The sequence below is a fragment of the Primulina tabacum genome, chromosome 15 (genome assembly GCF_025594145.1).
Source record: "Primulina tabacum isolate GXHZ01 chromosome 15, ASM2559414v2, whole genome shotgun sequence".
Classification (NCBI taxonomy): Eukaryota; Viridiplantae; Streptophyta; class Magnoliopsida; order Lamiales; family Gesneriaceae; genus Primulina; species Primulina tabacum.
In genome coordinates this window covers 26,497,942-26,510,516 of record NC_134564.1, presented here as the reverse complement: position 1 = coordinate 26,510,516, position 12,575 = coordinate 26,497,942, and the positions used below count along the sequence as shown (strand labels likewise).

Genomic DNA, 12,575 nt, shown 5'->3' with positions numbered 1-12,575 from the left:
TTCCCACAATAAATTCTTCTCTCTTCAACTATTTTCAATTACTGTTTAAAAAAAAAACTATTTTTAATTCTAAGTGTAAGATTATAAATATTATTAATTTAGTAAGATTGTTAGATTTTTTTGTTAGGTTTATTAAATTATAACAGTAAAAAAAATTTTATTTTACGGAAAAATATAGCGACGGAAATCATATGAAAAACCGTCGCTAATTTGCGACGGAAAGCATATTAAACATCATCGCTAAATAGCAACGGAACATGAGTAACCGTCGCTAGTTTGCGACAGAAATCATATGAAAAACAGTCCTAATAGCGGCGGTTTTACAAGACCTACGACAACGGTTTGTCACCGTTATTTTTGACGTCTACGACAACGGTTTTTCACCATTGTCTTTGAGCGTACCCTTTAACCACATGGGCTTTAACAACGGTTTTATTTGACCTACGACAACGGTTAAAAACCGTTGTCTTTTGCCTTTTTTTTGTAGTGACTAATGTAATGGTTTCGATTCAAATTAATTACAATGTAGTGCAATAACCGAAAATTGGATTGTTTTGAAACAATAATTGTGCATGTTAAGAGAGCAAACGAATGTGGCGCTTCGATTATTGTAAATTTTAAAATATTTGAGTTTTGCTATTGTTATCAGTTTTTATAATTTTTGATGAAATAACAAGCTTTTGGTAATGAAAATTTATTGAGATGGTTAAATTTGCAAATTAAAATGAGACAAAACATGTAATTTGACCAAAAAAATTATACACTTGCCCTCTGTAATTGTCATTTTCCATGACATTGTTTTAAATTAAATGTCATACATCGTAACATTAGATATCAAATACACAAGATTGTGTTTGGAATAATGAATTTGAATTATTATAAATGATTTGATTAAAAAAATATTACAATAATGATCGATCACAATTACAAATACACGTGCTAACTAATACGAATTTAAATTATATTCATTGTGTTGGAACATTTCATATTCGCAATCTTGATTTTGATATTAACAAAACTTGTTATTGATAAGTGCAATTTATTGTACTTTTATTACTTATTTTTAACTTGGAATTTTGTGATTCTTGAGCAAGTTTTATGTGATTTATTGTTGTTTTTGTTGTTGTAGTTTGGAAGCTTAGAATGAGAATTTGGAGTAGTAAAGTGTTGAATTGGAAAGTGCAAAAGATCAAAATTACAGAAGCTGCAGCGCACCCGCGCTTATACATACACCACACCCGTAGTGAAGCAGTGCACCCGCGCTAAAATCCAGACCGCACCTGCGCTCGCACACCAGAACCAACACTGCACCCGCGGTGTCCTCTTGACCGCACCCGCACTGCTTGAAAAACAGAATCCGGAAAATCTGTATTTTTGTGTGCTGCGCATGAAAGTCCAAGATATTGGTGTGCTACGATTTGAGGCTTGTCTGGACTATAAAAGGACATCATTTACTTACCATCTAGGGTATTAGGGAGCCAAGGGAAGAGTGGAGGCTGCTGCTAGAAGATTGAAGACTCAAGTTCATCAAGTTCTTTTGGAAATCTGCTGCACAACTCCGGGGGCGGAATTAGCACTTCAAACTCTTGTTCTAAATTCTTCTTTCTTTTATTTTTCAGTTGATATGTCTTGTTTCAAAACCTTATTTTGTTGTTTTGTTTGTGTTATTATGAACTAATTGTTATTTCTAGAGGAAAGATGGAACAAAACTAGAAACCATGTGTTAGAATTTATGAACTAAGCTATTTAAGTTCTTTTTATTGTTCATTTGTATTTTTCTAATCTTAACGCTTTCAATTTATTGGCCATAATTTGAATGATTTATTTGTTTACAATTTATCACTCGGAAGAGGAAATTATAAACAAGAAATGAGAAAAATACATCAATGGTATTTATAGAGTTCGGAAGGGTCTATATCGCTATCGAAGCCAATAGAGAATCTAGTGCTTGTTGTGTTATTTATTTATAGATTGTTGATGGGAATGTTGCAATCCATTTTTAAATAATTACAGTCTACTCAACACTCGGGAGAGGGAATAGGTAATTATAGGATTCTTGGCTAATGAATAAGACTGATTTTTATAACATAGCTACAATCAATTACACATGGTGGACAGTTGCAGTGAAATCGGACCTCTAGATCTTTTATTCCATTGTTAATTATTATAAATTGGTGTTACATTTAAATCCATTTGCAATTTAGTTATTCTTGCAAACAAATCTTTTAATTGATTATTCTAAATAAATTCGAGACTATTTTAATCACAAGTACTAATATACATTTATATACACATTCCTCGTGGGATCGACACACATTCCTCGTGGGATCGACACTTGTACTCGAAAATACATTTTACTATAACTCGACGTCGTGCGCTTGCGAGCAATCAAGAAAACACGCAACAAGTTTTTGGCGCCGTTGCCGGGGATGTTTATTTTAAATTTATATTTGTATTGTTACCAAAATTAGTCGAGATTTTAATTTAGAGCTGCTTTTATTGTATTACATTAAACATTGATTTGTTTCTTATCTTTGTTTGACAGTGCATGCGAAGATCGCAAAATCTCGACTTTCTTATCTTTGATCCCGAGATCGGAAGAACCACAAGAAGATTAAGAAAGGCAAGAAGATAAACAATTCAAACAATGGCTGACAACAGAGATAACGAAAATCCACCCCCTGCAATACCCATTAGAGATCATTTTTAGACCGGTACTAAATGCTCATTATTCGGGCATAGCACGAGGAACTATTAATGCAAACAACTTTGAGCTCAAGCCCGCATTGATAAACATGGTTCAACAGAACCAATTTGGGGGAGCCGCTACTGCAGATCCTCATCTACATCTCAGAACATTCCTTGAAATCACTGACACGGTAAAGATAAATGATGTTCCTGATGATATAATTCGATTGCGCTTGTTTTCTTTTTCTCTTAGGGACCAAGCAAGAGGATGGATTCAATCGCTTCCTTTGGGGAGTATCACTACTTGGCAAGAGTTAGCAACCAAGTTCCTTGCAAAATATTTTCCACCTGCGAAGTCTGCACAGTTGAAAATTGAGATAAGTACTTTTAGGCAGACTGACTTTGAGCAATTATATGAGGCATGGGAACGGTATAAGGAGTTGTTGAGGAGGTGTCCAAACCATGGTTTTGAATATTGGGTGCAAATTGAATTGTTTTACAATGGTTTGAATGGACAAACAAGAGGCACTGTGGATGCAGCAGCTGGTGGCACGATATTTGCCAAATCACCTGATCAAGCATATGATTTGCTTGAACAGATGATTATTAACAGTTATCAGTGGCCGTATGAGAGGTCAGGAGTAAAGAAACAAGCTGGAATTTATGCCGCAGATCCTATTACATCACTAACCGCACAAGTTTCAGCTTTAACAACTCAAATTGCAGCTATGAATAAATCTAGTACACCAGAGGTTGAAAATGCATCGGTTGTTACTGAAGAACCACATATTCCTGATGAGGCGCATTATATCAACAATAGGAATTTTGGTGGATACGGAGGATATCGAGGTAACCCTCCCCCTAACACTTATCATCCTGGTTTGAGAAATCATGAGAATTTTTCATATGCTAATAATAAGAATGTGTTGAATCCTCCACTGGGGTTCAATACATTGAACAGGGAAGGAAAGCCTTCAGTTGAGGATCTAGTTGGGACATTTGTTGCTGAATCTTGTAAAAGGATGGCTAGGACTGAATCTCGTCTTGATGGCATGGAAAATCACATGGGAAATATGAGTGCCACAATGAAATCATTGGAGACACAGATTGGACAGTTGGCTAATGCATTGAGAGATCAAAATAGAGGTCAATTCCCAAGAAATACTGAAGTAAATCCAAAGGAGCAATGCAAAGCTTTAACTTTGAGAAGCGGAAGAGAACTTGAGGCTAAAAAATCCAAAGAGAATGAGGAAAATGAGAAGAGAGTTGAAGAAGATGAATGTGAAAATGGAAAGGAGAACAAGGTGGAGGAGTCTCGGATTGAAACTGAAGTTAACGGATTCCTATACTGAAACCGACTCTTCCATACCCACAGAGATTTAGGAAGAAGATTATTGATTATCAATTTAAAAAAATTTTGGAGATTTTCAAGAAGATTCACATCAACATTCCATTTGTTGATGCTTTAAAGCAAATGCCAAACTATGCAAAGTTCATAAAAGATGTGATGTCAAAAAAGAGGAAGTTGCAAGAGTTCGAGACAGTGAAGTTGACCGAAGAGTGCAGCGCCATTCTCCAAAAAAAGTTACCACAAAAACTAAAAGATCCAGGGAGTTTTACTATTCCTTCTATTATTGGTAGTACTCATATTAATAAAGCTTTATGTGATCTTGGAGCGAGTATTATTCTTATTCCATTTTCTATTTATAGGGACTTGGAGCTTGGGGAGGTAAAACCAACCACTATAACTTTGCAACTTGCAGATAGGTCACTCACCTATCCTCGTGGAATTGTTGAAGATGTTTTGGTAAAAGTTGACAAGTTTATCTTCCCTGCTGATTTTGTATTACTTGATATGGAGGAAGATCAAGATTCTCCATTGATTTTTGGGAGACCATTCTTAGCCACTGGAAAAGCATTGATAGATGTACACAAAGGAGAATTCACCTTGAGAGTTGGTGGGGAAGCTCTGATATTCAACATCTATAAAGCCATTAAAGGTAACGACGAGGTAAGTACTTGTAAAAGCATTGATATAATTGACTCTTGTGTTGCTGAGATTAGGTATAGGTCATACAATAGAAGATCCATTAGAAAGATGCCTTTCTAGTGCTGTCAGTAGAGTTGATGATGATTGAGAATTGAGATAGCAACTTTTAGCTCTTGAAGAGTTGCCAAAAGTGAAGGAAGCCGCACAGGAGAAGTTGGATGAAGAAAAATGTTCAGAGATAATACCTTCATCCCCTGTTTTGAAAGAATTGCCAAGCCATCTTTGTTATGCTTTCTTGGGTGAGAAGTCGACATATCCTGTAATTATCTCTTTCTCTCTTACTTTAGATGAAAAAGATAAATTGTTGAGAGTGTTGAGGAAATTTAAAACTACATTTGGGTGGTCGATTTCTGATATCAATGGGATTAGTCCCACCATATGCATGCATAGGATTTTAATGGAAGAGTCATACGCTCCTTATGTGGATCATCATAGAAGGTTAAATCCAGCCATGAAAGAGGTAGTCAAAAATGAAGTGTTGAAATTGTTAAATGCTGGAGTTATATATTCTATTTCTGACAGCAGTTGGGTGTCTCCTGTGCAAGTAGTGCCTAAAAAGGGTGGAATGACTGTGGCAAAGAATGAAAATGATGAATTAATATCTACTCGTACTGTGACTGGATGATGCGTATGTATTGATTATAGGAAATTGAACAATGCCACACGTAAAGATCATTTTCCATTACCTTTTATTGATCAAATGCTTGATAGACTTGCTGGTTATTGTCACTACTGTTTTTTAGATGGTTATTCAGGTTATAACCAGATTGCTATAGCACCAGAAGATCAAGAGAAGACAACATTCACGTGCCCCTATGGAACGTTTGCTTTTAGGAGGATGCCTTTCTGGCTATGCAATGCACCTGCTACTTTTCAGATATGTATGATGGCCATATTTGCAGACATGGTGGAAGACATCATGGAAGTCTTCATGGATGATTTCTCGGTATTTGGCTCTTCATTTGATCACTGTTTACATAACCTTTCCCTCGTTTTGCAGAGATGTCAAGAAAAGAACTTGGTTCTTAATTGGGAGAAGTGTCATTTTATGGTCCAAGATGGTATTGTTCTTGGACATAAAGTGTCTTCAAAGGGATTAGAGGTAGACAGAGCCAAAGTAGTTGCAATTGAAAAGCTTCCACCACCAAAGAACATCAAAGGGATAAGGAGTTTCTTAGGATACGCCGGGTTTTATCGTAGATTTATCAAAGATTTTTCCAAGATTAATAAACCTTTGTGTAATTTTCTTGAAAAAGAATCTACTTTTATTTTTGATGATGATTGTCTGCAGGCATTTGAGAAGATCAAGAAGGCATTGGTGACAGCACCAATCATGATAGTACCAGATTGGAAGGAGCCCTTCGAGTTGATGTGCGATGCTAGTGATTATGCAGTAGGTGTGGTGTTGGGCCAAAGGCGTGATAAATTTTTTAGATCAATCTTCTATGCAAGTCGAACCATGGATGCTGCACAATAAAATTACACAACTACTGAAAAGGAGATGCTTGCAGTAGTGTTTGCATTTGACAAGTTTAGACCTTACTTGGTTGGCACAAAGGTAATTGTTGTCACTGTCCATGCAGCTATTCGATACCTATTTGCCAAAAAGGATGCAAAACCACGCTTGATAAGGTGGATCTTATTGCTCCAAGAGTTTGATTTTGAAGTTAAGGATAGGAAGGGGTGTGAAAATCAAGTAGCTGACCACTTCTCACGGCTCGAACTTGGAGATAAAAAAGATGAAGGAACCATAAAAGAAGCATTTCCAGATGAACAGTTGTTTGAGGTAAATTCTAAACTCCCTTGGTTTGCTGATATAGCTAACTTCTTGTCCTGTGATACTCTCCCTCCAGATTTGAATTATCACCAAAAGAAGAAATTCTTTCACGATGCAAAGTTTTACCTATGGGATGATCCATACGTATTAAAGAGATGTGATGACCAAGTTATAAGGAGATGCGTGGATGGCGTCGAAGCACAACAAATTCTGGAGCAATGCCACTCGTCACCTTATGGTGGACATTTTGGAGCAACACGAACAGCAGATAAGGTATTGCAATCTGGTTTCTATTGGCCTAGTATTTTTAAAGATAGTTATACCTTAGTAAAATCATGTGATAGATGCCAGAGGTTAGGAAACATTTCTAGACGTCACGAACTACCACTGACGAATATTTTGGAAGTAGAATTTTTTGACGTTTGGGGCATTGATTTCATGGAACCTTTTCCTCATTCTTTTGGTAATTCTTATATTTTATTAGCTGAGGATTATGTTTCAAAATGGGTAGAAGCAATCGCCACCAATACTAATGATGCTCGTGTTGTAGCTAAATTCGTGCATAAGAACATCTTCACAAGGTTCGGAACACCGAGAGCCATTATAAGTGACGAAGGTACGCATTTTTGCAATAACATTTTCAACTCACTTTTGGCTAAATACAGTGTGAAGCATAAAGTGACACTGGCCTATCAACCCCAATCGAATGGACAAGCTGAAATATCCAACCGGGAAATTAAACAAATATTGGAGAAGACAGTCAACATTAACCGGAAGGATTTGGCACTCAAGTTGGATGATGCACTATGGGCATATCGAACCGCATTGAAAACACCTATTGGGATGTCTCCCTATAGGCTCGTATTTGGAAAAGCATGTCACTTGCCACTAGAGTTGGAGCACCGAGCATTCTGGGCAATTAAGAAGGTGAACTTTGACTTGAAAGCATCTGGCGATGTCAGAAAATTGCAACTAAATGAAATGGAAGAATTCCGAAATGACGCATATGAGAATGCCAAGATCTACAAAGAGCAGACTAAGAAGTGTCATGACAAAATCATTGTTCGAAGGGAGCTCAAACCGGGGCAACAAGTATTATTATTCAATTCTCGTCTGAAGTTGTTTCCTGGTAAGTTGAAGTCGCGATGGTCAGGGCAATTTGTTGTGGAAACAGTGTACCCTCATGGGACTATCGAGCTAAAGTGTAATGATGGAAGAACTTTCAAGGTGAATGGACAGCGGATTAAGCCTTACTATGGGACCGAAGTAAGGAATATCGACATCATTGGGTTGAGCGAACCACCATGAACAAAATTGGTATAGTCGGGCTGACGACGTTAACCAAGCGCTTATTGAGAGGCAACCCAAAAAAGTTTGGTTTCTTTATTGCATTTTGTCTTTGGTTTTTCTTTTACTTTTGTATTCTTATTTTAGGTTGTGTATTTTTGGTATAATGGGTTTTTATATCTTTCCAAATCTTATGAATCTCAATTGTGTTTTTTTTTTTCAGGATTAAAACTGGAGGTGAAAACAATTTCTAAGAGTGCACCCGCGCTGGACGTATACCGCACCTGCGGTGGTTGAAGACAGAAAACAAATAAATTTTCCAGTAGCCATACCGCACCCGCGGTAGTTTATAGAGCGCACCTGCGGTGGATGTTGAAGTAAAAATAGAAAAATTCCAGAACCATTAGCGCACCCGTGCTACGTTTGACACTGCACCTGCGGTCGATGAAAGTCGAAAATTCAAAAATTCCAGTAGCCATACAGCACCCGCGGTAGTTTATAGAGCGCACCTGCGGTGGATTATGAAGGTCTAAAATAAAAAAATTCCAGTAGCTACACCGCATCCGCGGTAAGCTAAGCATCGCACCCGCGGTCACTGAAGGTCGAAAATAAAAATTTTCCAGAATCCTGACCGCACCCGCGGTATGTTTATCACCGCACCCGTGGTCGATGTTTTTAAAGTTTGAAACAGGCACACATTGGACATAACGAAGAATAATTCTACTCCACCTCTCCTTGACTTCGAAATACTCATTCAAGAACACATTCCACACTCGATTTTTTTTCCCAAATACACATTTCCCACTCCACACATTCATACCTTCAATCATTTCATCCAATATCCATCTTCATTCCACAAAAAAAATCAACACCAAACCTAGGGTTTGAAAGGGGGCTCGAAAATTTCACCAAGAATTGAAAAGGGGCTTCGATTTTGTTCTTCCAAGAGCCAATTCAACACTCAAGGTGAGCAAATCCATACTATATTGGCTTTGAAATTCAGAAATTATTGGTGCCATTGGTTATGAAAGAAATATTAAATTTAGTGGAGTATATTCTTGACATTGTTGATTGGAGTTGATTGGATTAGTGTGTATATTGTTGAGTTGTAGTTCTTGTGATTAATAAGTTTGGAGGAGTAAAAAATCATCAAGTTTAGTGAATTGGATTGAATGAGAAGTTGGTGCTTTGATAGTGTTCGACAAAATGCCTCCAAGAAAGAAACAATCAAAGGGTGCATCCTCGTCTTCAAATTATGATGCACACAAGTTTTGGGATGAGAAGGCGGAGGAGAATTATGCTAAAATTCTAAACAAAAGCATTGTGAAAGAGAGGGGATTTGACTTGAGCTTCCCACGAACTGGAATCGGATTCATGATTACTGCTAGGCATTGGGAGGAGTTTAGTAAGCCACCACCGGATGCGGTTATTTCATTGGTAAGAGAATTTTATGCTAACCTTAAGGTTAAGCATGATCACTTGAAAGTTTTGGTGCGAGGCAAGATGGTAGCTTTTGATGCTCATACAATCAACACAATGTATGGTATCCCTCCAATCATGTATGATGAATATGAAGAATATCGGGCCGAGGAAGTTGATTATGATAACATTCTTCAGACTATTTGCATTGAGGGAGCGAAGTGGCGAATGAGAGACAATGTATGAAACGTCCTGCCCTTTTTATTGCTTTAAAAGTACTAGAAATTTTTTTTTTAACACTCAATTTTCGGCCATGTACCTTTCTCACATGAAAATATTTTTATAAAATATTTTGCATATAAAAACATCACCCACTAGCATTTTTAAAATCAAGTGCACTAGTCATAAAATGAAATCGTCGCATATTTTACCAAACCTAAAAAGCAATAATTTGAAAAAAATAGTCCATACTAAACCTCTCAAAAATCTCTCAAATGCATAAATAAATAATCTTAAAAATATTTAATCATAAAGCATGAGTCAAAAGTCATAATGCGGAAAAAGTAGAAGCGCTGGTCCTCGGGTTGTGTGCGCCTTCAGTCCAGTCAAATCACCCGTCAAGTCCTCCCTCAAACTCACCTGCATCCATCACACCTAGTGAGTCTAAAGACTCAACACACCATAATCTTTATAACGAGTAATACGTAATACAGTCAACATATAACGGTGAAAAATACTTGTACTTAAAATATCGTTTTCATGAAGATTCATTCATAAACATAAACATTTTCGTAAACATTTTCATGATGCATAAAACTTTAAACATAAACATTTCATAAAATACTTTTTCATGACATGCAATCATAAACCTTAACTTTTTCATTTTTCCTCAACATGACATGACATAAAACCTTTAACATGATCATGAACATTTTCCTTTTCTTTTTCCCTTTTCTTTTGTTGAATTCAGATCGTTAATTGTGACTTTCCTGATCATGCTCATGAGGGTCGATGGATCCATCTACATAAAACAACAGTACTGGGCGGCGGGGGACACCAGCAACACTCTCACCGGTCAACTGGGCCCTGGCCTATCACGATTCGAATAGAAATACGATCGTCGGGGCTCCCTCTGGGGCCTTTTCCCATAAATGGGCTCTCTCTGGGGTCTTTTCCCCTCACGATATTCCCATTCTTCCGTTACCACAAAACCGTTACCACATATTCGCAATGATGGAAACACGATCGTCGGGCTCCCACTGGGACCATAACCCTCACGACGTCGCCAACATTAACGAATTAGTCACAATTATTTCACATCCTTCAACATTTTTCATTCACATCACTTTAGAAAAATCATGCATAACATAACATTTTGTTTTTGAAACCAAGCATACAACATGTCTTTTAAATGTCTTCCATAAATCATAAAATCCCTTAAACATTAAAAATCATAATTTAATCATGAACATTTCATAAACATTTAAAAATAATCATAATTCCATAAAAACAGCATTTAGGGCACTGCCATGACCTTTACTAATTTTTAGGTGTAAAAAGACCGTTTTACCCCTAGACTCGACATTTTACGTTTTCGACTTTTATCTTGATTTCATGACTCTAATATGTCCCAAATAATTATTTAAGCCTACATGAATTTTTTTATAATTTTATTTGGCTTAAAACTTAGACTTTTTCAATTAATCTTTAAATGTGACGTATTAATGCGTTTTAATCCCGAATTAAACCAAACCTTAATATAAAATTCCCAAATTAAAAACTTAGACTTATAATAATTATTTAAGCTTAAACCTAATTTTTCATAATTTTATTAAGCTTAAAACTAGGCGTTTCAATTAACCCGTTAATTAGCGTTTCGTGCGGCGATTAAATTCCGAATAAATCCAAAACTCAATATTTTGATCTTAAATTTTAAACATAACCTTTTTATGATTTATTCTACCCTTCCAAGTCATGAGCCACCCCCGTGGACCCTTGGAGTTATTTTTAGTTCTTTAATTTCGAAATATGACACCTAAGTGAACCCACCGAGCCATCTCCCGATTTACTCGAGCCACGTCCGAGCCACCTTGAACCAAAACCTAGCCAACTCACCTAGGGACCCTACTGACCAAGCCCAGCCCGTGAAACCACCCATGGCTCGCTCAAAACTTGCTGGACAGAAGACCCATTTGCATGTGCTGTGTGTGCGTGAGTTCCTTCTAGCGTATCTTAGGACTCCTTGCCAACTAGGACACCTCCAGCCCTTATCCACTTGACCCCTCATGACCCTAAACTCCCTGGAGCACGCCCAGACCCAGCCCAGACCAGCCCAACCCCTTAAACCCCTGCATCGAACCACTTGAAACCAGAAGACACAAGCTGCGCGCTTGTGCTTCTACACGCCAACCTGAACCAGCGGCCAGCACAACCACTCCAGCCCTTGTCCCGATCCCCTGCCCATCATCCTAGGACCCTCCTGGTTCGCCCCAGCCCCAACAACGAGCCTTTATTTTTTTTTCCTTTCCCGAACAGCTTCGTGAAGAGTCCCTTCTCGTGAGGACTCTTCTCCACCCAACTTAGCGCGAGCCCAGGCCCCCCTAGGACTCTACCAGCCCCTCACCCCTGACCCTACTCGAGCCCCAGCCAGCCCTGGCCAAAGCCCCAAGCCCCATGCATGGAAATCGAACCCATGAAGGCAACACAAACTCTCGGCCCTCTTCCCTTATCCCACGTTGGTTCCAGCTTATGTTTGTTTTCATGTGCAGCTTATTTGTGTGATTAGGACTCCTTAAAACATTTAGAAACCACCTTTAAACCTTACCTAATCATGGCAGCCCCTTAGGATCATGTTAAACAGGAATTTTGGATCAACATGCATGATTTAAAAACTCTTCTTGATGCAAAAACGAACATATTACCAAGGTTGTCTTATTTTTCATACAAACACAATTAAATAAATACTATGATGTGATAGATGTTTGAAGGAAAGAATATAGCGTGCTTTTGCGTTTTAAACGCACGAATAATCGTTGACGATGAAGAACGGATCGAAAACTTTGGCTTGTTTCCCTTAGAACCTTTCGAAAACTCTACTGAATTTTTCCTTCAATATGGTGTGCCGTGTGTGACGTGGGTTGTGAGGAGAGTTTTCAGAAATAAAAATTGAGTGGCCGTGAGGTTTGATTGCAAGGTGAAGGGTTTTGTGTGCATTAGTATATTAAATACACTAATTAAATAGTTAATTAGGCTTTAGGCCTATTAAGGGGTTTAATTAGGCTCATTAGTCTTAATTAAAATATTAAAAATAATTTTGGTAAAATAAGTTTGTGAATTTAATAGCCGGGTTGCCAA

The 12,575-nt window shown here is 37.6% G+C and overlaps 2 protein-coding genes across 2 annotated transcripts; both read left to right on the top strand.

Annotated features, from left to right (window-relative positions):
• The first annotated feature begins 6,702 nt into the window (after positions 1-6,702).
• LOC142526014 (uncharacterized) lies at positions 6,703-7,823 on the top strand. Its single transcript, XM_075630289.1, has 2 exons — positions 6,703-6,788; positions 7,181-7,823. Exons 1-2 carry the CDS (start codon positions 6,703-6,705, stop codon positions 7,821-7,823), a joined length of 729 nt encoding a protein of 242 aa, XP_075486404.1.
• Positions 7,824-9,008: 1,185 nt separating this feature from the next.
• Positions 9,009-9,467, top strand: LOC142526013 (uncharacterized). The gene has a single exon (XM_075630288.1). The coding sequence runs from the start codon at positions 9,009-9,011 to the stop codon at positions 9,465-9,467; it is 459 nt and encodes a 152-aa protein (XP_075486403.1).
• The last annotated feature ends 3,108 nt before the right edge of the window (positions 9,468-12,575 follow it).